Below are 23,336 nucleotides of genomic sequence, written 5' to 3'. Positions count from 1 at the left end.
ATACATTATTACAGATTTCAGAGAGCAGTTCTGGTTCATCAGGATTGCCGACCGACTCGGATTTGTCACTGGTGCGTGGATGGTCTTCGTTTTCTGAAAGTGATCCTGAAAGCCAAGACAATAGCATTCAATTACTCAAAGATACAGTCGTATCAGGTATGAGATTTTGTCCATTTTTAATATTTTACTGTTTCTGAACAAGATCACCTAACCATTCACTTCAGGTGAGAGCCTTTTGTTATTTCTCTTGAGCTCTTGCCATACAATCACAAATTCAGTCTTATATATTTATTCTCTTATCTCTCTCGTCCCATTTCACGGCCCAATCGCACACCTTGAGATCACCTCCTTGAGGTTATTGCCATCAAGGTTTATTTTCTTCATTTTTGATCATACGCATACTCTAGTTCACGTGAATGGATCAGTTTTAACAGACTTCTGTTTGGCCCTCTCACCCTAAAAAAATAAAAAAATAACATCTAATGATAATTTGTTTCTGGGACATCAGCCTATGGTATAGTCATGCAATCCAGTTCAATATTTTTTTTTGCAGTTAACGGAAACCATAAGACCATAAGACATATGAGCAGAATAAGGCCACTCGGCCCATCGAGTCTGCTCCCCCATTCAATCATGGCTGATATTTTTCTCGTCCCCATTCTCCAGCCTTTGTCATAACCTCTGATCCCCTTATTAATCTATCTCTGTCTTAAAGACACTCAGTGAATTGGCCTCCACAGCCTTCTGCTGTAAAGAGTTCCAGAGATTCACCACCCTCTGGCTGAAGCAATTCCTCCTCTTCTCTGTTTTAAAGGATCGTCCTTTTAGTCTGAGATGGTGTCCTCTGGTTCTAGTTTTTCCTATAAGTGGAATCATCCTCTCCACGTCCACTCAATCCAGGCCTCGCAGTACCCTGTAAGTTTCAATAAGATCCCACCTCATCCTTCTAAACTCCAATACAGACCCCGAGTCCTCAACCGTTCCTCATACGACAAGCCGTTCATTTCAGGGATCATTCTTGTGAACCTCCTCTGGATCCTCTGAAACAGAACATTTTACTGTGTGCAAGAGGGTCCTGAAGTCAGTCTTGAGTTATACATAAATATTTATAACTTGTTGAGTTGTAAATTATTTTAAAGGAGATACGACAGTCCAAGAGCATATTATACCAGATTGGTACTGACTATTTCACATCCATAATCTTCCATATAGTCAATCCCTAATTTAATCTGGATATTAAGATACATGGAAGAATAATTTTCATTTAAAGAAGAATTCACTTCTTCATGGTTAATTATTTTGTGTACTCGGCAGAAGCCTGGAAATAGGTTAGCTGTTTTCTATTGTTGAGAGGCCACAATATTTATTTGAATTGGAAATGGCAAAAGCATTTTGTATGCATTAGAGTATACGGATATTTTGAATATGAGACAGTGTGATTGATGGTGCAGCATGTTGAAGCATAATATGGTAGATGAAGGTGATGGTTGGTTTCTTGAACTGTGCTACTCCAAATTTCAGCTATGTGCTGAAGTGAGAATCATAGAATTTACAGTGCAGAAGGAGGCCATTCGGCCCATCAAGTCTGCACTGGCCCTTGTAAAGAGCACCGCACTTAAGCCCTCCACCTATTCCGTAACCCAGTAACCCCGCCCAACCTTTTAGGACACTAAGGGCAATTTATCATGGGCAATCCACGGAACCTGTACATCTTTAGACTGTGGGAGGAAAACGGGGCACCCGGAGGAAACTCACGCACACGGGGAGAACATGCAGACTCTGCACGGACAGTGACCCAAGCCTGAATCGAACCTGGGACACTGGAACTGTGCTAACCACTGTGCGACCGTGCTGCCCAAAGGTATTGGTGAGGTATTGAGGCAGGCCAGGAATCTATCCGAGAATTATCATAGAATTTACAGTGCAGAAGGAGGCCACTCGGCCCATCGAGTCTGCACCGGCTCTTGGAACGAGCACCCTACCCGAGGTCAACACCTCCACCCTATCCCCATAACCCAGTAACCCAACACTAAGGGCAATTTTGGACACTAAGAGCAATTTATCATGGCCAATCCACCTAACCTGCACATCTTTGGACTGTGGGAGGAAACCGGAGCACCCGGAGGAAACCCACGCACACACGTGGAGGATGTGCAGACTCCGCACAGACAGTGACCCAAGCTGGGAATCGAACCTGGGACCCTGGAGCTGTGAAGCAATTGTGCTATCCACAATGCTACCGTGCTCCCCATCAGAGAAGGTGGTGAAAACATTTCTAGAGAGTAGCTCATGAACTACAGAGGAAATGGAAGGATAATGTGTAAATATTGTGATACATTTATTTTGTTAAGACGATGAAGCAACATCTATACGGTCAGGATCTATTGATGGTCGTTTATATCTACGTGCTGCTTGTCGTAAAGGATTATTGATGTCTATGCCTTTGACACTGGCATTTTGTTATCTGGCACTGCTATGGCTTCGTGAATCAATCACTCTTGCAGACCTCCTACGGTAAGACAGTGGCATTCGCGTTTCAACTTTTTATATTGTGTTGTATTTAGTGTGTTGACATATTAACTGTTCCATGTTGAAAGTAAGACGTAGGGCAGCACGGTGGTGCAGTGGTTAGCACTGCTGCCTCACGGCGCCGAGGACCCGGGTCTAATCCCGGCCCTCGGTCACTACACGTGTGGAATTTGCACATTCTCCCCGTGTCTGCGTGGCTTTCGCCCCCACAACCCAAAGATGTGCAGGTTAGGTGGATTGGCTATGCTAAATTGCCCCTTAATTGTAAAAAACAAATTGGGTACGCTAAAAATTTTTTTTAAAAAGTAAAACGTTGTTGATTTTTCTTTCTTCGTAAATTAATGAATGTCTTGTGGGCGTCACTGCAAATCAGACAATAGGCTTTTCCAGTGACCGAGGTGTTTCACCGTGCAATACACAATGTATCACTCTGCTACTGAATTGCAGATGCACCTTAGCTGACCTTGCACCCTCCCTAAATTTAAGCTTATCCAAAAATATGTGGGGCTGGATTCTTCATGCGATAACGGCGAAATCACGAAACACGATTGGCCGAAGAATCGGCTCCTGTGCCGAAATCAGGCCTGATGCTGGTTTCGCACCCATTCGGCATTCTCCTGAATCTGAAAACGACAAAATTGGCACGGCCGGGAAGTACAGTATGCATCTCATTATCAGTCCCAATGACCAATTCGGCACCTTGGATGGGCTGATTTCCCGACGGCCTGTTTCTAATGTGCTATTAAAAAAATTGTGAACTTTGTGTGCTGGCTGAAGCGGCTGCTAGAGGAGGTAGGAGGTGGCGTGGGGTGATTGCGGGGTCCCGGATTGGACACTGGCCGTGCTTTCTGCGGGGGGTGGGGGCAGCCAGTCAGTCAGGGCCGGGGGAGCCCAGCCAGGGCCGGGGAAGGGGAGGGGAACGGTGGGGTGTCAGGCCGAGCAGCCTGGGAGCCCCCAACAGGACTGGGGCGGTGCCTACGCACCGAGTGCTATTACGGCGGCCGTCTTACTGGCCACCCAACCTGGCGCCTGGGTGGATTCAGAGAAAACGGCCGTATGATGGCCCCCCCTCCCCGGCCACCCAGGGATACCCACCGGGGGCCACACTGACGCCCCCACTAAGGGCAGTGCCATTAAATGGAGGCCCTGGCAGCAGGGACGGGTGCCCGGACTGGGCAACAACGGGGCGGGGGTAGGGGGGCATGCGTGGTTCCATGGTACCTGATTGAGCGCGGGTGTATGGGCCATGATGACATGTCCGTCCCCCCCCCCCAGCACGTGGTGATGGTCGCTGCCCTGCATGCAGCCCTGTGGCTGCACAAGCGGGGGCGGCTCCTGGGGAGGCTGAAACAGCAGCAGAGGAGAGGGCTGCAGAGGGGAAGGTGGCAGCCGCTCAGGCTGGAGGGCACGTCGCCGCCCAACAGGACGAGAAGGGGGAGGTGGACGTGTCTACCATGACCGCATGTCCTTCGAGGACCTCCCAGACTGGGCATGCAGGAGGAGACCGCAGATGAGCAGGGAGACATTGAGACACATTTGCCACATAATGGCATGCCTGACACCGTATGGGAATGGGGGGGGGACTCCCACTCCCACTCCCAGTGGCCGTTGAACTTCTACGCGACGGGGTATTTCCAGTCGCCGAGTGGGGACCTATCTGGCATCTTCCAAACATCGGCGCACAGGTGCATCCGTGCCGTTACGGATGCCATTGTGGACCGGTACATCCAGTACCCAGTGGACTGCGCCCACCAGGATGCCCGTGCAGCAAGGTTCATTGCTGTCGCCGGGATTCCCCGGGTCCAGGGGGTCATCGATGGTGCATATGCTGCCCTGCAGCCACCTGTGTATAACAGGCCGCTGTTCACAAACTGAAAGGGGTACCACTCCATGAACGTTCAGGTGGTTTGTGACCACCAGATGCAGGTCCTGCACTTCTGCACCCGATACCCGGGTAGTGTACGTGACTCGTTCATTTTGGCACAATCTGTGATCCCCGACATGTTCGAGGGGGACTCCCCCCGGCTGCAGGGCTGGTTGCTGGGTGACAGGGGTTACCTGTTGCAGTTGTGGCTGATGACGCCTATATGGAGGCCACAGAATGTTGTGGAGACCCGCTACAATGGTACCTATTGTGCGACCAGCGGTGTTGTATTGCGGTGCTTCGGGGTCCTGAAAATGCGTTTCAGGTGCCTGGACCACTCTGGAGGGGCCCTCCAGTACTAGGAGGCTAGGAGGGTCGGGGCACATTCACCACTATACTGCACCCCTTCACCACCGAACACCCTCACCTCCCCCACCACCGAACACCCTCACCTCCCAAACTACCAAACCACCTGCATGCACACACCCCTCCGTTATATATACCTGCGGCACTACGAGCCGGGGGCACTGTGTTGGCAGTGACAGCGGGCCTGGTCCATGGCGTGGAGGATGATGACTTCCAGCTCTGCGATGAGCTCCATGCTCAACATCGTGAGACAATGTCTGACTCATGCCCACAGTAGCACCTTCCACCTGTGTGATCCCTGCATGCGACCTCGCCAGTCCGTCACACGGCCCTGTCGAATAGCTGGGGACGGGGTGATGTGGATGATCGGGGGGGAGGGGGCTACACGGGCCTCATTCGTCCACCACCCCTCACTCCCAGTGGCCATCACTGACCGCCCCAACCCCACACCCATCAGACAGAGCACCAAGGGTGGTTTTAATGGTATGAACATGTGTTTATTCTTATCAATTATATACAGTCTGTGCCTAGCCCCTATATCTAAACTGTGCCCTGCACCCGTGCCAACTTGACTGGTGTCTAACTTCCTTGCCTTGTGGGCACTACGCCTTTATGGTTCTCCATACGGTACAGCAGGAGTGGAGGCGGCCAGCTGTGACTCCTGCCCTGCGACGAGGGTCCCTGTTGGCGCACGCCTCCTGGGGCAGCCTGGCCTGGATGGGCCCGGCTGCTCCTCGATCATCCCGGGTGGTGTGGTGCTTCCCTGTTCTGCCTTCTTCCTAGCAGATGCACCAAGGACAGGAGGGGGGAATCCGAGGTGCTGTGGTGTTCCGGCACCTCCCCTGCGGGAGTCACCGGCACGGGCCCCATTACCACCTCCTCCTTCGGGGTGCCTGATGGCCATTGGGCTTCTCCATGGGAAGGGGGTGTGAGCGGAGCTATCCCCCGAGGCACCTCCCGTCATCTGGCAATGCCAGTCTTGGAGGCCCGCTCAGGTCTCGACAAGGGTCTGAGAGTTCACGCCCATGGTGCACAGGGTGTGGACCATCTCCGTCTGCGACTGTGCCACCACCCTGAGGGTCTGTGCCACATCAGCCAGTGAGTGAGCTGTGTCCCACTGAGTCTGTGACGCGGGCCTGCACCTGGGCAATGCTGCCGATGCTCTCAGCAATGGCCTGCTTTGACTGTGGCTGTGACTGAGGAGCGCCGCTGTAATCTCCGGCACATGGCTGCCTGTGAGAGGGCGGTCCTGACCTTGGCCTCGGTCCCCGCCTGCTCAGAATGCCCCAGGCCTTTGAACTGTTGACCCATGTCCCACACTGTCGCCCCCATTGCCTCCACCGCGCGGTGTCGGCCTGGGTGGCACGCGTGACCGGCACCACCCCCTGCTTCTGCACACGGATGGACTCCTCCGCTTGCCCCTGCAGGTGCTGGAAGCTGGCCGTCATTTCCTCCTCTGGTCCCTGGGTCTCTGCTTGCTCCTGCACCATGGGTGGGACTGCATGTTCCAGGAGCCCGGGACCCGTCTGGGCGGCCGCTGGTTCCTGCGGCCGAACTGCCCTCTGACCGTCCGGCCCCTCGGCTGCTCCTACCTCCGCCTGCTTTACCGGACCGACTGTGTGGTGTGCACCAGAGATTGTCCCAGGAACCTCTTCACTAATTTGCCCAACCGAGGTGATAGTCTCTGAGATGGTGGTGTAGGAGATAGCAGTGACGGAAAGTCCGTATCCTCCTTCGACCCGAACTCCGGTGTTTCCTGGTTCTCAGGCATAGGGCTGGTGTTCCGGCTGCTCTCCCCGTCAGTGCTCGGCTGTCTGTGGGGCACAGGCTCTGGCACTGGCTGGGTGCGGGGGCTCTGGATGGGCCGGGCCCATCCCCGGCTGGTCCTGTAAGACACAAGATGGCATGTATGGTTAGACAGCGGGTCGGGGTACAGTTGTAATGTGGTGGGGTGAGGGGGGTTGGGGTGTGGGGTGAAAGGGGTTGGTGTGAGGGAGGTTGGGGTGTGGGGTGAGAGGAGTTGGGGTGCAGGGTGAGAGGGGCTGGTGTGTAGGGTGAGAGGGGTAGGGATGTGGAGTGAGAGGGGTAGGGATGTGCAATGAGAGGGGTAGGGATGTGGAGTGAGAGGGGTAGGGATGTGGAGTGAGAGGGATAGGAGTGTGGGATGAGGGGGGGTTGGGGTGAGGGGGTTTGGGGTGTGGGGTGAGGGGGGGTTGGGGTGAGGGGGGTTGAGGTGAGGGGGCGAGGGGGGTTGGGGTGTGGGGTGAGGGGGGTTGGGGTGTGGGGTGAGGGGGGGTTGGGGTGTGGGGTGAGGGGGGGGGGTTGGGGTGAGGGGGTTGAGGTGAGGGGGATTTGGGGTGAGGGGTGAGGGGGTTGGGGTGTAGGGTGAGAGGGGTTGGAGTGTAGGGTGAGGGGGTTGGGGTGTGGTGTGTTGGGGTGTGGGGTGAGAGGGGTTGGGGTGTAGGGTGAGGGGGGTTAGGGTATGGGGTGAGGGGGGGTCGGGGGTGTGGGGTTGGGGTGTGGGGGGTTGGGGTGTAGGGTGAGGGGGGTTGGGGTATGCGGTGAGGCAGGGTTGGGGTGAAGGGTTGGGGTGTGGGGGGTTGGGGTGTAGGGTGAGGGGGGGTTGGGGTATGGGGCGTGGGGGGTTGGGGTGTGGTGTGTTGGGGGGTTGGAGTGAGGGCGTTTGGGGTGTGGGGTGAGAGGGGTTGGGGTTTGGGGTATGAGGTGAGGCGGGGTCGGGGGTGTGGGGTTGGGGTGTGGGGGGTTGGGGTGTAGGGTGAGGGGGGTTGGGGTATGGGGTGAGGGGGGTTGGGGTATGCGGTGAGGTGGGGTTGGGGTGAAGGGTTGGGGTGTGGGGGGTTGGGGTATGGGGTGAGGGGGTTTGGGGTATGGGGTGAGGCGGGGTTGGGGTGTGGGGGGTTGGGGTGTAGGGTGTGGGGGGTTGGGGTGTAGGGTGAGGGGGGTTGGGGTATGCGGTGAGGCGGGGTTGGGGTGAAGGGTTGGGGTGTGGGAAGTTGGGGTGTAGGGTGAGGGGGGTTGGGGTATGGGGCGTGTGGGGTTGGGGTGTGGTGTGTTGGGGGGTTGGAGTGAGGGCGTTTGGGGTGTGGGGTGAGGGGTTGGGGTATGGGGTGAGTCGGGGGTGTGGGGTTGGGGTGTGGGGAGTTAGGGTGTAGGTTGAGGGGGTTGGGGTATGGGGTGAGGAGGGTTGGGGTATGCGGTGAGGCGGGGTTGGGGTAAAGGGTTGGGGGGTGGGGTGTTGGGGTTTGGGGTGGGCACACATTTGCCATGAGGACCCGGAACCAGGCAGGGGGTCTCACTTTGTCACACACCGTCCGCGTCAGCGAACTCCCTCTCCTCCAGCCCGCCGACCATGTCCAGTGCCCTGTGCTCTGCCATGGTTCGGGGCCGCAGGTTCCCCTCCCTAGCTTGTGGTCACAAATACATCCATGGCTTCAGTGCTAAAATTATTTTGCAGGTGCTATAGATGTGCAAGTTGTTTTTATTAAACAGTGTTTTTCTTTTTTTCCCAATTAAGGGACAATTTAGCGCGGCCAATCCGCCTACCCTGCACATCTTTTGGGTTGTGGGGGTGAGGGGTTGGGGAAGTTCGAGCTTGGAACCTTGTAGCTGAGCTGCTTTATTTTTCTCCTTCTCCCTATATATCTGTTTTGGTTTTTATTCAACTGTACATACTTCATTCTTGATGGCACATCATTGTTCTGAAATAGGAACTAACGTTTAACCATTCACGTCCTAATGCTTTCCAGCCCTAGGCTGCCAGGTGTTGCTTGAATTACTTGATACCTTTTTTAATTTAACTATCTTTATATATTATTATTTGTTAGGTAATACAATTTTTACTGTAATCTGTAGTCTAATTTAACCATTAACTATCAATATGTACATAATCTGTTTGAAATAGGTTTGTTTCAGAACGACATGTGCCATATTTAAATACCTTCCAGTATTTTCCTGAGGAGATGAAATTATACGGACCCGATATCCATATATTTCAAGTACAGGTAAATACTTATTTCAGCTAAAACTTTACATCTTCTGAACTGGAAAAAAATACAATTAATATTAATGAATGAAAATACAACTCGTCCTTCAAGAAGAGCAGATTAAGAGGAGGTTCAATCGACGTGTTTAAAATCATGAGGGATCATCTTGTTCTCACAGGTGACATCTTGTTGATTTACACTTCTTCAGTCCAAGTTAGACAGTCACTGTGTGTTGTTAGGTGCATTGCTTTGAATTTGCTGCAGATTTTCAGAGGCCACATTCATTTACAATGTGGTGGAAACTCTGATCTTGGTGAGCACAGTCCGATGATGGGCTCCTCTTGAAATTCCATATGTGGAGGAATTAAGAACATAAGAACTAGGAGCAGGAGTAGGCTATCTGGCCCCTCGGGCCTGCTCCGCATTCAATGAGATCATGGCTGATCTTTTGTGGACTCAGCTCTACTTTCCGGCCCGAACACCATAACCCTTAATCCCTTTTTTCTTCAAAAAACTATCTATCTTTACTGTAAAAACATTTAATGAAGGAGCCTCAACTGCTTCACTGAGCAAGGAATTCCATAGATTCACAACCCTTGGGGTGAAGAAGTTCTTCCTAAACTCAGTCCTAAATCTACTTCCCCTTATTTTGAGGCTATGCCCCCTAGTTCTGCTTTCACCCGCCAGTGGAAACAACCTGCCCGCATCTATCCTATCTATTCCCTTCATAATTTTATATGCTTCTATAAGATCCCCCCTCATCCTTCTAAATTCCAACGAGTACAGTCCCAGTCTACTCAACCTCTCCTCGTAATCCAACCCCTTCAGCTCTGGGATTAACCTCGTGAATCTCCTCTGCACACCCTCCAGTGCCAATACGTCCTTTATCAAGTAAGGAGACCAAAACTGAACACAATACTCCAGGTGTGGCCTCACTAACACCGTATACAATTGCAGCATAACCTCCCTAGTATTAAACTCCATCCCTCTAGCAATGAAGGACAAAATTCCATTTGCCTTCCTAATCACATGTTGCACCTGTAAACCAACTTTCTGTGACTCATGCACTAGCACACCCAGGTCTCTCTGCACAGCAGCATGCTTTAATATTTTATTGTTTAAATAATAATCCCGTTTGCTGTTATTCCTACCAAAATGGATAACTTCACATTTGTCAACATTGTATTCCATTTGCCAGACCCTAGCCCATTCACTTAACCTATCCAAATCCCTCAGCAGACTTCCAGTATCCTCTGCACTTTTCGCTTTACCACTCATCTTAGTGTCATCTGCAAACTTGGACACATTGCCCTTGGTCCCCAACTCCAAATCATCTATGTAGATTGTGAACAATTGTGGGCCCAACACGGATCCCTGAGGGACACCACTAGCTACTGATTGCCAACCAGAGAAGCACCCATTAATCCCCACTCTTTGCTTTCTATTAATTAACCAATCCTCTATCCATGCTACTACTTTACCCTTAATGCCATGCATCTTTATCTTATGCAGCAGCCTTTTGTGTGGCACCTTGTCAAAAGCTTTCTGGAAATCCAGATATACCACATCCATTGGCTCCCCGTTATCCACTGCACTGGTAATGTCCTCAAAAAATTCCACTAAATTAGTTAGGCACGACCTGCCCTTTATGAACCCATGCTGCGTCTGCCCAATGGGACAATTTCTATCCAGATGCCTCGCTATTTCTTCCTTGATGATAGATTCCAGCACCTTCCCTACTACCGACGTTAAGCTCACTGGCCTATAATTTCTTGCTCTCTGCCTACCTCCTTTTTTAAACAGTGGTGTCACGTTTGCTAATTTCCAATCTACCGGGACCACCCCAGAGTCTAGTGAATTTTGGTAAATCATCACTAGTGCATCTGCAATTTCCCTTTGTGATGTGCTTGCATGGAGAAGACTGATCCTTTTAAATGTAGGCCACATTTCTGAAGGAGGTCGAACCCTGGCGTTCTACAGTCAGATCTTTATTGGTGTCAATCCAGAGATTGCACCATTTCTCCTTTTTGTCAAAACCTGCGTTGGATTGGATTTGGGTTTATTGTCATATGTGCCGAGGTACAGTGAAAAGTATTGTTCTGCGTACAGTCCAGACAGATAATTCCATACATGAAAAAACATAAGACGTACAATAAATACACAATATAAATAGATAGAGACATTGGGTGAGCATACAGAGAAAAGTACTACTCAGTCGAGAAGATGTGTGAAGAGATCAGTTCAATCCATAAGTGTCATTCAGGAGTCTGGTAACAGCAGGGAAGAAGGTGTTTGTACGTGTTCTCAGACTTTTGTATCTCCTGCCTGATGGAAAAGGTTGGAAGAGAGAATAGCCCGGGTGGGAGGGGTCTTTGATTATGCTGCCTGCTTTCCCAAGGCAGCGGGAAGTGTAGACAGAGTCAGTGGATGGGAGGCGGTTTCACATGATGGACTGGGCTGTGCTCACGATTTTCTGTTGTTTCTTACAGTATTGGGCCGATCAGATGCCATACCAGGCTGTGATGCAGCCAGATGGGATGCTTTCTATGGTGCATCTGTAAAAATTGCTAAGAGTCAATGTGGACATGCCGAATTTCTTGAGGTAGTATAGACGCTGTTGTACTTTCTTGGTCGTAGGTTCGACATGGGTGGACCAAGACGATTGTTGGTGATGTGCGTACCTAGGAATTTGAAGCTGTCAATCATCTCCACCGCCGCACCATTGATGCAGACAGAGGTGTGTGCGATACTTCACTTTGTGAAATCAATGACCAGCTCCTTAGTTTTGCTGACGTTGAGGGAGAGATTGTTGTCGTTACGCAGCACTGCTAGGTTCTCTATCTCCCTTCTGTACTCTGACTCATCGTTGTTTGAGAGAGAGTGTGTGTGTGTGTGTGTGTCACAGCCTTGCTGGGCCCTGTTATTGAGGACTATCGTGGAGGAGGTTTTGTTGTTTATCTTTACTGATTGTGGTCTTTGGTCAGGAAGTTGAGGATCCAGTTGCAGAGGGAGGAGCCAGGTCCTAGGTTTTGGAGTTTTGATATGAGCTTGGCTAGGATTGGCTGGTGTTGAAGGCGGAGGTGTAGTCAATGAATAGGAGTCTGACGTAGGAGTTATTACTGTCGAGATGCTCCAGGGATGAGTGTAGGGTCAGGGAGATACCGTCTGCTGTGGACTGGGTGTGGAGCTATGTGAATTTCAGTGGATCAAGGCATTCTGGAAGTATGGAGTTGATGTGTCTCATGACCAACCTCTTGAAGCACTTCATAATGATAGATGTCAAGGCCACCGGACGTCAGCCGTTGAGACACATTGCCAGGTTCTTCTTTGGCACCGGTGTGATGGTGGTCTTCTTGAAACAGGTAGGAGCCTTGAAATGGAGTAGCGAGAGGTTGAAGATGTCCGCGGACACACCCTCCAGTTGGTCCGCGCAGGATCTGAGTGCACGACCAGGGACTTTGTCAGGACCCGGTGCTTTCCAAGGGTTCACTTTCAAGAAGGCCAATCTGACTTCTGAGGCTATGACGGTAGGTATGGATGTGTCCGAGGCTGCTGGGACAGTTGACAACAGTTTGTTGGTTTCCTGCTTGAAACGAGCATAGCATCCATTGAGTTCATCTGAGAGGGGTGCTAATGTCGGAGATTCTACCACTTTGCTTTGTAGCCCATTATGTTGTTCGAGCCTTGCCACAACCGACGAGAGTTTGTGTCATTCATCTGTGACACTAGCTTAGTCTGGTATTGTCTCTTGGAATTCCTGATGGCTTTGCGGAGGTTGTACCTAGATTTCTTGTATAGGTCCGGGCCGCCAGTCTTGAACACCTCAGACCTACCCTTCAGTAGGGAGTGAATCTCCCAATTAAACCATGGTTTCCAGTTGGGGAACGTATGTACCACCTTCTTTGACACTCAATCTTCTCCACACTTGCTGATGAAGTCTGTGTTGGTGGTGGCATGCTCGGTTAGGTTGGCTGTTGAGTTCTTGAATATAGATCAGTCCACTGACTCAAAGCAGTCGTGTAGGTAGGAGCTCTTCTGTTTCCTTGGACCAGCATTGCATGACCTTCTTAACCGGATTCTCCCACTTAAGTTTCACAAGCATTGCTCAGAACATTTGCAGAGCTCCAGAAAGGTTTGCGAGTCAAATTCAGCATTTTGCCCTCTGCTGCACGTCAATACTAAACCAGATTGGGATCTTTTCTACAGATGTTGATTTCAGGTGTACCATTGATATTCCACATCATTGTATTGAGGACAGTGGCCAAGCATTTAATGTAGCTGCTCTCAGCCCATATAGGGGAGCCATTTTTTTCTTTTTATTCATTCTTTCTGCAGACTATGTGATGTAGGTACACCTATAGCTGTTGGGGAGGAAGTTCCAGGATTTTAATCAAACGACAGTGAAGTAACAGCAATACATTTTCAAGCCAGGATGATATGTAGCTTGGAGGGGAATTTCCAGGTGGCGATGTTCCTGTCCTTCCAGGTGGTAGGGATTGCGGGTTTGGAAGATGCTGTCTGAGGAACTTTGGTGAGTTCTTGCAGTGTATCTTGTGAATGGAACACACTGCTGCCACTGCGCATCAGTGGTGGAGGAAATGAATGTTTGTGGATGGGGTGCCAATCAGGCAGGCTGCATTGCCTTGGATGGTGTCAAGCTCATTGAATGTTGTCGGAGCTGCTCTCATCCAGGCAAGTGGAGAGTATTCCATCACACTCCCGACTTGTGCCTTGCAGATGGTGGACAGGCTTTGGGGAGTCAGGAGATGAGTTACTCACAGCAGACTACCGAGCCTTTGACACGGACACAGTATTTATATGGCTAATCCAGTCCAGTTTCTGGTCAATTGTAACCCCCAGTGTGTTGATAGTGGGGATTAAGTGATCATAATGCTACTGAACATCAAGGGGTGATGGTTAGATTCTCTCTTATTGGAGATGGCCATTGCCTGCCGCTTGTGTGGCATGAATGTTTCTTGTTCCAGCCCAAGCCTGGATATTGTACTCTTCAGGATGTGTGCAATGGATTCTCAGCTGTTGCCTGCTAGTTTCTAAATAGTGTTTATTCCAGTCTTGGGCTTTTCCATGACCCTTCTCAGATGTTCACCGTACATGAAGCTGCAGTGGAGGGAACTTGGGGTATGGTTATTGCCCTGTTTGCTGCAAAAGGGGACCTGGAACTCGTTGTTAACCAGTAGATAAATAAATAACCTTTTATTGTCACAAGCAGGCTTACATTAACACTGCGATGAAGTTAGGTTTTTGTGGTGGAAATCAGTGACTGTCATCTTAGTTTTGCTCCGTCGCTTCGAAGTTCTGGAGTGTTTTGCTATTGAAGTGCTCAAGTTTGGTTGCCTGGGTAACGAAGGCCAGATTATCATAGGCAAACTTCCTCGAGGTGGTGGGAGATCTGTCACTCTTGTTAATGATAAAGACGATGGAGCTAAAACAAAAGTATGGAGAAATCTATCAATCCTTGTGGAACTTGCTTGGACTCTGAGTGAAGCTCTGCAACTTTGATTGCTAAAAATTGAAGAAGGGACATGCATTCTAGCCTGACACTGAGAAAGTCTGGTAGCTTTCAACAGGATCTCATGTCACCATACAGTGTCATATGCAGATGAATGGTCAATAACACGTGTCTTGAACGTGTGCTGGCAGCCAATCTCAATGTTGGTGTAATGTGAATATTTGGTCAACACAGCTCCTACTAGGTCTGAATACAGCTTGCTCCTTGGGGAGGTTCGGCCCCACCAGTGGAGAGAGCCTGGCCAGGAGTTTGTAAGAGGGATATAGCAGACACGTGGACCGATAACTAGCTGGGCCAGCAGCAGGTTTCCCTGACTTGAAGGTGGCGATGACTTTAGCATCGATCCAGACTGATGGAATGACGTCAGTTGCGTCTGTGATTCTGTAGATGTTTTTCACGAAAGAAGCCAACCAGTCATGTTCATTAGGTCCCACGTCCTTCAGGAATTCCGGATAGTTGCCAGTGGTGAGAGACCTGGGGGAGAAGCTGTTTTCACTGGTGGAAGGATCAAGATCGTGAGAAACCAATTTAAACTGATGTCCTGAAGAAAATCCTTTTTATCAAGCAAATGTAATCTCTCCCTGAGAATGTAGTGGAGGCAAATTCAATCGAGGCATTCGAAAGTAAATTCAGTTGTTCGCTGAGAATAATGAATGTGCAGAATTATGGCCAGAAAGTAGGCAATAGCACTTCGTTCACCAGCACAGATACAAAGGGTCAAATGGCCTCTTCCGGTGCTGTAGCAATACTCTGATTCTATATTGAGGTCTTCAGAAGAGAATTGGATAATTATCTGGAGAGAAGAAAGTGCAGAACTGCAGGAAAAGGCAAGTGGGTGGAACTAGGTTTGTTGTTCTTGCAGAGAGCTGGCATGGACATGGCAGGTCAAAAGGCCAACTTCGACACTGTGACCATTCTGTGATGCAATACTACAAAGGTGATGCTGTCAAATTAGCAGCTTATTTAAAATCTATCTCTTAGCACCTTGTTGCACTGTCTTATGATCTTGTGTCTCATATTCTCACCATGGGAAAGTGTAAGGTTTCATTTTCCTTGTTTTGTTTTTGCATGTGATTAAATAGAAGATTGGTTCCAACCCGGTCTGAGCAGTATGACACATATACATGGGCAAAGATAATGGTGGATACATAGTGTAATTTTCATACTCTGAAAGTCCATCAAATACAAAATAAAAATCAACGCTCTTGGATCTTCAAGGCTGACAATTATTCTATTCAGAACTTGAAGCATTTAGAGTTGAGCTTTTGTAGAAAAATGAATGACATTTCAATGTCATAATTATATGCTGGACTTATTTCACTGTGTAAAAACTGCTTTTATGATTTGCACCATTGCTTATACACGAGTAATATTTTCGAAGAGTTAAAATCCATTTTCGTATCACTTCTCGGTCTTTTGGCTAAGATGAGCATGAGGTCTGGTGTAATGCCTGGATCTGGTAGGTCTCTTGTGGGGAGCATGAATTGGATTCAATTTGAATTAGTTTGTGGAGCAGACAAGGAGCTGGATTAGGGGTTTGCCCCTGTCCACACTCTGAGCTCTGGCTTTGTAACTCTTTGGGGCAGCAGGGTAGCATGGTGGTTAGCATAAATGCTTCACAGCTCCAGGGTCCCAGGTTCGATTCCCGGCTGGGTCACTGTCTGTGTGGAGTCTGCACATCCTCCCCGTGTGTGCGTGGGTTTCCTCCGGGTGCTCCGGTTTCCTCCCACAGTCCAAAGATGTGCGGGTTAGGTGGATTGGCCGTGATAAATTGCCCGTAGTGTCCTAATAAAAGTAAGGTTAAGGGGGGGGTGGGGGGGTTGTTGGGTTACGGGTATAGGGTGGATACGTGGGTTTGAGTAGGGTGATCATGGCTCGGCACAACATTGAGGGCCGAAGGGCCTGTTCTGTGCTGTACTGTTCTATGACTGTTCTATAACTCTGATAAAGAAATAAACAAAAAAAGAAATCAATTTTCAAGAGTGCTATCATTCAGCATGATTTTACTAGAGCGAAAATAATCGGGCCAATATCTGCAGATTGGGATCTGGACTTTGTCCTTAGCACTGTTTTGTACGAAGCGTGTGTAACCTTTATGGTCCCATTCAGGAGTACCCTTTCCCACTCCACAAGACTATCTCCTGCTCTCTGACTTTCATGCTGTCTAGCTGCTTCACTGCCCCGACTCTCACACTTGCTTCCCTGACCAACTTTCTCACTCTCTCTTGCCACTGCTCTGACTGACTCTCTGCCTGACTCCCGGGTGGTGAGTCGGGCAGGGAGGCGGCGAGATGGCCAGAGGGAGAGAGTAGGTCTGAGAGAGGTGCCTAGCAGGTGCACAGTAGAGTTAGGATGGATGGGGGAATCAACATTTACACAAGATTGACTAATACTTGAATTTTTATGACCTAGTAGTTAGCATGATCATTTCATTTTTAAAATAAATTTAGAATACCCAATTCTTTTTTTCCCAATTAAGGGGCAATTTCGTGTTGCCAATCCACCTATCCTGCACATCTTTGGGTTGTGGGGGTGAGACCCTCGCAGACACGGGGAGAATGTGCAAACTCCGCAAGAACAGTGACCCGGGGCTAGGATCAAACCCGGGTCCTTGGCGGCGTGAGGTAACAGTGCTACCACTGTGCCACCATGCCGCCCCGTACAGTGGCCATTTCTGTGTATGGTTTGAAATATATTCTTAAAAAAGATCATAATGATTCTCTTAAGTTTTGGAATGTGAAAGATGAATTCTACTTCCTGTTTTTTCCCCTTGCTCCTTGGCTTTCTTTCCCTCCAGATCATATGGGCCAATCTTGAGATGATTTGAAGGGCACCGTTACATATTTTATTCAATGGTTTAATTCATTATCAATTAAAAGTTTTTGGGGGCTGCACGGTGGCGCAGTGGTTAGCACGGCTTTTTAAAAACAACTTAAGAGGACCCAATTCTTTTTTTTTCCAATTAAAAGGGTCAATTTAGCGTGGCCAGTCCACCTACCCTGCACATCTTTGGGTTGTAGGGGTGAGACTCACACAGACACGGGGAGAATGTGCAAACTCCACACAGGCGGTGACCCGGGTCCGGGATGGAACCCGGATCCTCAGCGCCGCGAGTGGTTAGCACTGCTGTTGTTCCTGCTCCTGATTTCAATGCCAGTGATCCCTTTCGGAAGTGCATATGTGCAACTTTTGACTTAGAACAGGTTTAAGTCTCAATGTGATCTATTTACCTTCCTTCTTCCCATACACTAAAATAGCCTGTATCTCTCACACAATTAATGGCACCCTTGCGAGATACTACAGGGCAATTGACACCTGCAGATCTGTATCATAGTCTCAGCAAGGAGTTAGTACTTTAGATAGTGAAGAGAAGAAATTAATGTGGAAGAAAAATTAACTTGTTTTGCATCAGGACACGATGAGTGATGTGTAAGCTTACGGGTGTATGTAAGAATGAATCTTGTTTATATTCGATCAATTTTTGTGGTTTTAGAATGAGAAGTAGCATTTTATTTTTACTCCTAGCTATTTCTTTTAATATCCAAGCATACCACAATGTGTTATGTGAAAGGAAACATAAAAAAAAAGTTACTTTAAGTTCTGCCCTGTTGTCAAACAGACTGAGTATGTGCACGGTTCTCCAGCATGTCTATTTTCTGTTGGGGGAAGGGAGAGGTGCATTAGAGGAGGAAGTAGGATTGTGTTGAACCTAAAAGATGGGCTGGTATCTGATTATGTTGATCAAGCGCAGTAATGCTATTTAGAAGATATGGTTGTGGTGCCAGTTTGTCATGTTCTGTATTTTTTAAATTGTTGCGTAATAGCAAACATGTAAAACTCACAGTGGTTCACACAGGTGGAATTTCCGAATGGGCTGACACAAAGAAGAAAAGGTTTATTGATACTTTGGATTAAAACTATTCCATTGCAGCATTTGGTGCCATCAGTCAAATGTGACCTTGTAAAAACACTTTGGTATCGCGAGTTTAGTGAGGAGTGTACTGGACTGAAGCTTGGATGCACATTGCTCGCCTTAGTCACCCAGCCCCTGTGGAAGACATTTAATCGGGGAGTATTGCTCATGTTTGCAGGCGGGAGCCTGGAAATCTTGCTTACCCTGAATTAACTACCTGTTTGTAGTCAGGTCCTCTATTTGAGTTCATAGCTTCCTGAAACCTTAAACGCCTCAAAGATTGCCCCATTAGTAGCACTGGTAAGTGCTAAGAGGATCAGCATTCCTCGTTTATGAATAGTGTTTAACCCAATTTGTCAACTTGCCCGAAGTTCTTTCGAAGGAAACACGGTCATTGTTTTTTGTTTGGATAATAGCTAAATATGTGTAGTGAGGTGTATAGAAGTTGCCAAGGAAATAATGAAGGAAAATCTATAGGAAAAAATGGCTTTATAATGGTGAGATATAAGTTATTGGAAAATGACAACAACAGAACTGCATTCATCACAAAAAGGATACTTAATTAAAATTAAATCTATTGCGGTGACGAGTTCTAGTCTAACTCGGGGTTTGTGTGGGTGTGAATTAATCTTTTGTACCAATGCCAAGTGTTTCAGACTTCGTGTAGCCAGACTGATTAACCCTTATAGTAATTGTCACAAGTTGTATTTGCCGTAAGTGGCTCTTTCTGCTAAACAGCCAAGGGCAATAAAACAGTGAACAATAGAAATGTTATTTTTATAAGGAGTATGGGTGTATCATATTGAGAAAATAAATGATTTTTCGCACTGATGCAGGGATTGAAAATGCGAATGCTGATTCAGGGAATAAATGCTCCTGGAATAAACTTCAACTACATGAGCAAAGTCAAGTGATAATTTTGAATATCTAATTGACAAGTATGGGGTCTATCACTGTTTTGCATCCTAAGATATTTTGTGTGTATGGTTTTGCATACTTTAAAAAGTCATTGCAGTTATTGGTAATGTGCACAAATGCTTTGTTTAATGCTTTTTTTTCTACGCTAAACTAATTTAATTCTATCTCCTGTGCTGATATGTTGTAGTCCATTCCATCCTATGAAGAAATCCAAAGGAAGATGCATCAGCTTGCTGAGTTCCTGGACATGCCTCGTTTTCCTGAAATAACTGAGAAGTGTTTTCTCCATCCAAATATACTTTGTATCAAGTATTTGATGGAAGCTAACTTGCCAGGTAGACTTACAAATAAATCTCTAAAACAGTAGAGTTCAGAACGGAGTTGGGCAAAGGATTATCAATGCAAAGTACTTACTTACCACCATACTTCCCCCTCTCTCCCTCAATTTTGTGTATTTTTTATATAGAAGAATTTTCCAAAGTTTCTTTGTTCCTTATGAAGGTGTTGTTCAAATGGCAGATTTAAAACTTATCGAGCAACATCTCTATCGATTATACAAAAACAAAATACTGCAGATGCTGGAATTCTGAAATTAAAATAAAACGAAAAAGTGCTGGAAACATTCAGCAGGTCAGGAATGATCGCAGCAGACACGGGAGAATGTGCAAACTCCACACGGACAGTGACCTGGGGCCGGGATTGAACTCGGGTCCACGCTGCCATGAGGCAACAATGCTAACCACCTGGCCATAGTGCCGCCCCTGACAGCAGAATTGTTAACAGGGGGCTGCAGTTATGATCTGAAATTGTTGAACCCAGTTTTGAGTTGGAAGGCTGAAAAATGCCAAATCAAAGATGAGATGTTGTTCTTTGAACTTGCATTGAACTTCACCGAAACATTGCACAAAGCCGAGGATGAAGAGGTCAGTAAGAGTGGGGCAGAAGATTAAAATGACAGGCAACTAGAAGCTTGAACAGTAACTACATTTTTCCCCAATGTAGAAAAGAGACTGCATAGTGAAGAAAGAATACAGTATATCACATTGAAAGGAACACGAGTAATTCCTATTTCACCCGAGAAGAGTGTTTAGGTTCCTGGACAGTGGGAAGGGAGGAGGTAGATACCCAGATAGTGCATCTTTTGTTCTTATAGGAATGCATCGTTGGAAGGATAGATAGGGCCTAGTTGGGTGATTGAAGAGTGGACCAGTGTATTGTGGAGGGAATGATCCCTTTAGCATTTAATAAGTAAGAACATTGTCCTTGCGTCTGTTTAGTGGCTGAGCTGACTCGAAGTTAGCTCTGCATTTTTCTGCCGAGTCTGGATTCTTAAAATGCAGGTCTCACAATGGGAGGGAGGAGGTGGCTATAATTTTATTTGTGCTTATTTACGTTGGCGGGATAATTTTACGTTGATGTGTAAAATAATTCATTCCTGACAGTCACAGGGTGGGGAAAAGATTTAAGTACTTTCAAACATGGTACTTGGCATTTATTAACTTCTCTTTACCATACATTTCTTATTTTACAAATGAGGTGAAACCTAGTCTCTGAGAAATGCTATTCTAAATACTGTTATCCGATATCCTGTCCATTAATACAAATAGATGTAATTTCAGTCACATAGATGGGCTAATTGTTATACCAACATAAAGTGAACGTTGTTTACTTTCCATTAGGCTTTGTATGAAACCGATAAATGCATCGGCCCAGAGTGTGCTGTCAGTGGAAAAGCTCTCTGTGGCGAGAACCTTGCCTCTGTCTCTGTGCACTGGATTGCAGGATAGTCAAATGGTGATTCCCAGCATGGAACTGCAATGATGTCACCACACTGCCCAAGCAGCCAGTCACAGTAAAAAAAATTCAAAGATGGCCAATCAGGAAATGAAAAGCACTAAAATCAAATAACTTTTAAAACATTTTACACAGAGTAAAATAAACATTGGGATATACATATGGGGTGAATGTAGGGGCTCAAATATCATTGACAAGCTTTTAAAACTAGAATTAAAAAATTTAGTTTAGCAAGTCTAGTAACTAATCATAATGACAACATTAAACAGCACTCCACAAGTATAAAATTACCTTTTCAGGGCCAGATCTGTTGTTCAGAAATAGACATTACTCCGATCAGATCGCCATTAAAAAAAATCACTTGATTTAATAAGGAATAATTATGAGATTTCTAATTGTGATACGAGAGCAGAAAAGGGACAATTACTTGATTTCACTAGTTGCTGGCTTGGCGCAGGGTCACAACACAGTTTATGGCAGAGCAGTAGCAGAATTTCCATATTAATCTGCTCAATCCTCAAGTTGTTGTCAGTTTCAGAGGGGTAATGACCGCAAACATTGACAGTAAATCAGTGCAAAGTCCAGACCAATACATCTTTATGTAGTATTTTATAGAAATGCAGCACACATGCACACCAAGCATTTATTATGTTAGAGTATAAACTGAAGTCTTTTACAGTTTCAGATGATTGAAAATGTTCCTCCATAGTAGTCAGCAATAGAACTTTACCATGAGCTCCATATCCTCCAGCAGATTCTTTATCTTGCTTTCCATTACAGTTGTAAAGACTAGTTGGCACCAGCCAATCTTTGTTTACATTCATTATTGTTTACAGTCATTAATACTAAAAGGCTGGCTATCACGGGGTCAGTGCAAACTAATCTAGCTGATCTGCTCCAGTTCTTGCCTGAAGATTAAAACAGATCTTACTATCTTTTTAACCTTTATTTATAAACTATTCAATTAAACACAAATCGATGATACAGATGAGACATGCAATTACATTGGTACTCCAACCAGTTTTAATGGGGAAAAATAGAAAGTGAGGACGGGTAACTTCCCCACCCCAATGCCTGCCACTCTGCTATCTTTCTCCCCATCGCCTCCCCCCATCAAAGAAAATCATGAATATATTTATATTAAGACTTTTTATTGTGGCTTTAAGGATCACTTCCGAGTCGAAACAATATTTGAGATGGTGGTTCCTATTGAGTAAATTGTGTTTTGTTTCGATCTTAATTTTGGCTTTGCAAAACCAGAGAGCATGCATATTTGGACACGAAGATTGGTGAAGAAAATGGGAATTGGAGAGGTGGACTTTCTGACCTTTTACCCATTGTCTAGAAGAGCAAAGACAGTCAAGTATGAAGTTCAGGCTGTGGCAGTAATTGTGGTTGCCCTGAAGCTGCTGTTTGTGCTTGATGACAAACATGAGTGGTAAGACACTTCATGGTTATTTAGTAAAATATTGAAGAAGGTGCAGAGCTCTGATTTTAACAATTGTTTTTTAATTTTGTATCGTTTTCAGGTTTCTATCTAATCAAGCAGATGAGATAAACAAACAAAATAGTGAAGGTATTTAATTATTATTATTGTAGAATATGTGAATCTATATTCCAGTTTTCCATTCATGCCAATTCTGGCTAATTGTGTTAAGAATAAAGGCAGGTTAATGCTTCAGGTCTCCACCTTCATTCGAACCCTTACTTTTCTTTGGTTTGACTTTTTTAGGTATTAAACTCTTCCAATTCAGAAAATGGTACAAGGTAATGAGACTCCGTTTGGGAGAAAGTGAGAAGGAAGTGGAAGAACAGGCAGCTAGGTAAAGTGTTCAATCCTTTTATTTTTAAAATAAATTTAGAGTACCCAATTAATTTTTTCCAATGAAGGGGCAATTTAGCATGGTCAATCCACTCACCTACCCTACACATCTTTGGGTTGTGGGGCGAAACCCACGCAAACATGGGTAGAATGTGCAAACTCCACATGGACAGTGACCCCAAGCCGGGATTGAACCTGGGACCTCGGTGCCGTGAGGCATCAGTGCTAACCACTGTGCCATCATGCTGCCTTTCAATACTTTGATAACCTGCAGTAATAAAATTCTAGTTTTTAAACATTATTTTAGAGTACCCATTTCCCCCCCCCCCCCAATTAAGGGCAATTTAGGGAATTCTCGTTTTTCTCCCATGTTCACAAGGCTTACTCCCGGATTGACTTTTTTGTTTTGAGCAGGGCTTTGATTCCAAGGGTGGAAGGTGCGGAATACTCGGCGATAGCCATTTCAGACCACGCTCCGCATTGGGTAGTAGGGGGAGGGGAGGGACCAATGTCCAATGTGGTGGTTAGAGGTGGCGTTGCTGGCGGACGAGGAGGCGTGCGGGCATGTCCGGAGGTGTATAGAGGGGTACCTAGAA

At 47.0% G+C, this 23,336-nt stretch overlaps 1 protein-coding gene across 2 annotated transcripts in view; it reads left to right on the top strand.

The window, feature by feature from the left end:
* The window catches only part of taf1b (TATA box binding protein (Tbp)-associated factor, RNA polymerase I, B), a 116,191-nt gene that overhangs the window by 55,882 nt on the left and 36,973 nt on the right, over positions 1–23,336 (top strand). For both annotated transcript variants that reach the window (XM_038800276.1, XM_038800275.1), the window contains exons 6-12: positions 15–156; positions 2,352–2,514; positions 8,682–8,781; positions 19,312–19,459; positions 22,179–22,356; positions 22,448–22,494; positions 22,651–22,741. In XM_038800276.1, the coding sequence (XP_038656204.1) occupies positions 15–156; positions 2,352–2,514; positions 8,682–8,781; positions 19,312–19,459; positions 22,179–22,356; positions 22,448–22,494; positions 22,651–22,741 (869 nt within the window). The remainder of the gene's footprint in view (positions 1–14; positions 157–2,351; positions 2,515–8,681; positions 8,782–19,311; positions 19,460–22,178; positions 22,357–22,447; positions 22,495–22,650; positions 22,742–23,336) is intronic.

This window comes from Scyliorhinus canicula, chromosome 6 (genome assembly GCF_902713615.1).
Source record: "Scyliorhinus canicula chromosome 6, sScyCan1.1, whole genome shotgun sequence".
Taxonomy (NCBI): Eukaryota; Metazoa; Chordata; class Chondrichthyes; order Carcharhiniformes; family Scyliorhinidae; genus Scyliorhinus; species Scyliorhinus canicula.
This window is presented reverse-complemented; position numbering and strand designations above follow the sequence as displayed.